At 41.5% G+C, this 3980-nt stretch overlaps 1 protein-coding gene across 1 annotated transcript in view; it reads left to right on the forward strand.

Annotated features, from left to right (window-relative positions):
- The first annotated feature begins 3153 nt into the window (after positions 1-3153).
- rsph3 (radial spoke head 3) overlaps positions 3154-3980 on the forward strand; it is a 6483-nt gene continuing 5656 nt past the window's right edge. The window contains exon 1 of the mRNA XM_014015723.1: positions 3154-3352. Coding sequence (XP_013871177.1) covers positions 3246-3352 — 107 coding nt within the window. The 5' untranslated portion in view covers positions 3154-3245. The remainder of the gene's footprint in view (positions 3353-3980) is intronic.

Raw genomic sequence — 3980 nt, forward strand, 5'->3', positions numbered from 1 at the left:
CACACACACACACACACGTTCTGTTTACTGCCCCACTTTTCTCTGACACTTTCAGACTTCTTTTGTTCGGCTGATAATGCCCTTTGTGGTTTGGCGCTTCGTCAAGCTGAGTTTCAGGATTTCACTAAACGACTCACGTTGCCCACAGTTTGGTGTTGGCAATGAGCAAAAACAAAGCTGTTTTCAAGGGTGCACTTTTGCTTTGATTGTACTCCCACTTAAAGCATGCAAATAAGATGCAAGACTTGTCCCGCATATAACCCAAACCAATAAGCACAAATAAGTAAGACAGGTGAGATCTTATTCTGCAATGGAGCAATGACTTTTCACCAGGTTGGCTTCTCATGCAGGAAGTGGTATTTACGTCAAAAGGTTATACTCAGAACTCAGGTGTGTTTTTTTTACTAGATTTTCCAATAAGATACCACAAAACATCTGTAGATTTGTTGAATATTGAAATCTCTCTTCAAATATTTGTTGGAGTTTTAGCATCCGAACCAACAATGCAAAAAAAATGAACAAATTGTTTTTAAAAAAGGACATTTCTAAACTGCTTTAAAACTCTTAGAGGTGTAGTAGGAGGGAAAAAAGGATGTTGCACAAGCTGCTAAAGATAAAAACAACACCACAGCTCATCCTCTGCACATCACGCTAATAAACCAACAAAGAGTTTTCGGTCTTTGTGCTCAGATAGGCAACACAAAAAGTCACTAAATTGCATCACAACAACCTTCTGGGCCAAGATAAAAGAATCATTATTGCACACCTCTGAGAAGCAAAGGTGGAGAACAATATAAAAATATCTCCTGAACCAAGATTCAACTCTGACATAAAAGGTGGACTCGTTTTATGAAACGAGCTTCATCTGGCTCTTCAACACTTTAATACACACAAACTCAAGGCCTGTGGGCCAAATCTGGCCCTTGTTACCAATTTTACCTGGCCCCAGAGGCAATACTTTAAATGTGAAATAGCTTTAAGGTTTCTCTGTTTCTGTATTTAGTACGTTCTGCTCATTTCAGATGGCTGACTGTCAAGCCAAGAAAATTAAGTTTGACTTTGTCAGTAATTTTTAATTTAGAGCAACAGAGAATCACGTTTAAATGTCTTGAATTGTGAATTATCTTCTTATTTTTCAAATAATTGGATTTTTACTGAGGGTTTTCTTTTTGTACCTGATTGTGATAAGATGCATTTTCTAAGAAATAACAAATGAAAAAAGTAGTTGGTATAGAGGCATTAAAAGTGAATGATGTGTCTTTCTAAATTTAATCTTTTTTCTCTTTTGGTTAGGTAATGTATGTTATAATTGTTACATAAAACACAATTTGGAAAAGGTATTTTTGTACTTCAATAATAAAATTTTGTTATAAAACACATTTTCAATAAATATCAACAGAAATTGGTTCTTGTCTTGGAGCAAGTTTGGGGGAAGATAGTTCCCCCTGTGTAACTGAGTTTGACACCCCTGATTTAATCCATGATGAATGTGGAAACTGAATGATTTTAGGTAATACGGCTACAGCAGTCCCTTTTAACAACCATAACTAACTATAACATTAAAAAACATATCCATCCATCCAACCATTTTCTTCCGCCTATCCGGGGTCGGGTCGCGGGGGCAGCAGCTTCAGAAGGGAGGCCCAGACCTCCCTCTCCCCAGCCACTTCTTCCAGCTCCTCCGGGGGAACTCCAAGGCGTTCCCAGGCCAGCCGAGAGACATAGTCCCTCCAGCGTGTCCTGGGTCTTCCTCGGGGCCTCCTCCCGGTGGGACGTGCCCGGAATACCTCACCAGGGAGGCGTCCAGGAGGCATCCTTACCAGATGCCTGAGCCACCTCAACTGGCTCCTCTCGACGTGGAGGAGCAGCGGCTCTACTCTGAGTCCCTCCCTGATGACCGAGCTTCTCACCCTATCTCTAAGGGAGAGCCCAGCCACCCTGCGGAGGAAACCCATTTCGGCCGCTTGTATCCGGGACCTCGTTCTTTCGCTCATGACCCAAAGCTCATGACCATAGATGAGGGTAGGAACGTAGATCGACCGGTAAATCGAGAGCTTCGCTTTCTGACTCAGCTCTCTCTTCACCACGACGGACCGGTACAGCGCCCGCTTTACAGCAGACGCTGCGCCAATCCACCTGTCGATCTCCCGCTCCCTTCTTCCCCCATTCGTGAACAAGATCCCCAGATACTTAAACTCCTCCACTTGAGGCAGGACGACCCCCCTGACCCAGAGAAGGCACTCTACCCTTTTCCGGCTCAAGACCATGGCCTCGGATTTGGAGGCACTGAGCCTCATCCCGGCCGCGAACCGCTCCAGCGAGAGCTGAAGATCACGTTCCGATGAAGCCAACAGGACCACATCATCCACAAAAAGCAGAGATGCGATCCTAAGGCCACCAGAACGGATCCCCTCAACACCTCGGCTGCGCCTAGAAATTCTGTCCATGAAAGTAATGAACAGAATCGGTGACAAAGGGCAGCCTTGGCGGAGTCCAACTCTCACCGGAAACGAGCCCGACTTACTGCCGGCAATGCGAACCAGACTCTGACACCGGTCGTACAAGGACCTGACAGCCCGTATCAAATGGCCCGGTACCCCATACTCCCGGAGAACCTCCCATAAGGCCCCCCTTGGGTCACGGTCGAACGCCTTCTCCAAATCCACAAAACACATGTAGACCGGTTGGGCGAACTCCCATGCACCCTTGCACCCATGCGTTAAAAAACATATTTAATGCATATTTAAATTTCAAACTCAAAAACAAATAAATATAACCAGAACACAGTTTTTACATTATCACAAAGCTTTTTGTGAATGTGTTTAACTGTTTCTTTTTTTACTTACAATGTTTTCTTTATTTCTAACCTCTTTTATTTATATGTGAGATTATTTTTGTTTTATTTTAGACTGCTTCGTGTGTTTTATTTTATATAAACTTATGATAAAAAGCACCTTGAACTGTTTTAAATTTTCTTCAGCAGTGGCAAACAGAATCACCCGAAAATAGCCAGATTAGGGGGATTACCATGCAGTTTAACATTAGAGTTCATTAGAATCAGAGGAGGCCTCAAACGGAAGTGACGTAACACTCGTTGTCCCAACTTCCTAGAGACGGTTGCTACAGCGGTTACCATACACACCCGTAAAGCAGTCCGCTTTCCGGACAGAAAATTGACGACCCAGGCTAACTTTGAACGTTTAAAACGAGCTAAAACTGTTTCAGAGGTGACAGCTTCGGAACAAATGGCTTTCGCCTCGCACAGCCACCGAGACCCGAGCGGAAACTACGTTTTCTCAAGCCGACCCAGAGTCGTCGAGAGCCGCTCCGGCAGGGAACCTCCGTCCGAACGGTCCGTGTTGGTCCAGCCATGGTTAAATAATAATAATAATAATAATAATAATAATAATAATAATAATAATAATAATAAAAGGGTTAACGAATATGCAAACTTGGTTATATTAAAACAGAAATAAAATGAAGTTTAGTAAAATGTCTCGACTATGATAATTAAAAATACTTTTGTTATAATTATCATATTATGTAATAAGGCATATTGAACAAATTAAACTACTGTGGCTGACTCGAGTACGTTTTCTTCATTGTTAAAGACACAAAATAATAAAAAAAGCCATTTCAAAAGTGTGTTGTGTTTAAAAACTGACAAAAAATGAATGCGTTTTTCTTTTGAATAGGGTAAGGTGAAAATAATAATAATAATTACGATTATTTGTAGTATATTTAGACAATAACGATTGATATGACAATTAATTCCCTATATCAGTGGTTCCCAAACTTTTTATCTTCTGACCCACAAAATATCCATGGCAAAAACTTGTGACCCCAAATATTACTGGTCTGAGTACATGAACTTTGTTAATAACCCTAAAAACATAGGCTTTTTGACAACCTAAACAGCTTGTACACAAATACAAATACTTATTTATACTTTTTTGTGCGCTTTTGGAATAGTTATAGGG

Source organism: Austrofundulus limnaeus, unplaced genomic scaffold (assembly GCF_001266775.1).
Source record: "Austrofundulus limnaeus strain Quisiro unplaced genomic scaffold, Austrofundulus_limnaeus-1.0 Scaffold133, whole genome shotgun sequence".
Classification (NCBI taxonomy): Eukaryota; Metazoa; Chordata; class Actinopteri; order Cyprinodontiformes; family Rivulidae; genus Austrofundulus; species Austrofundulus limnaeus.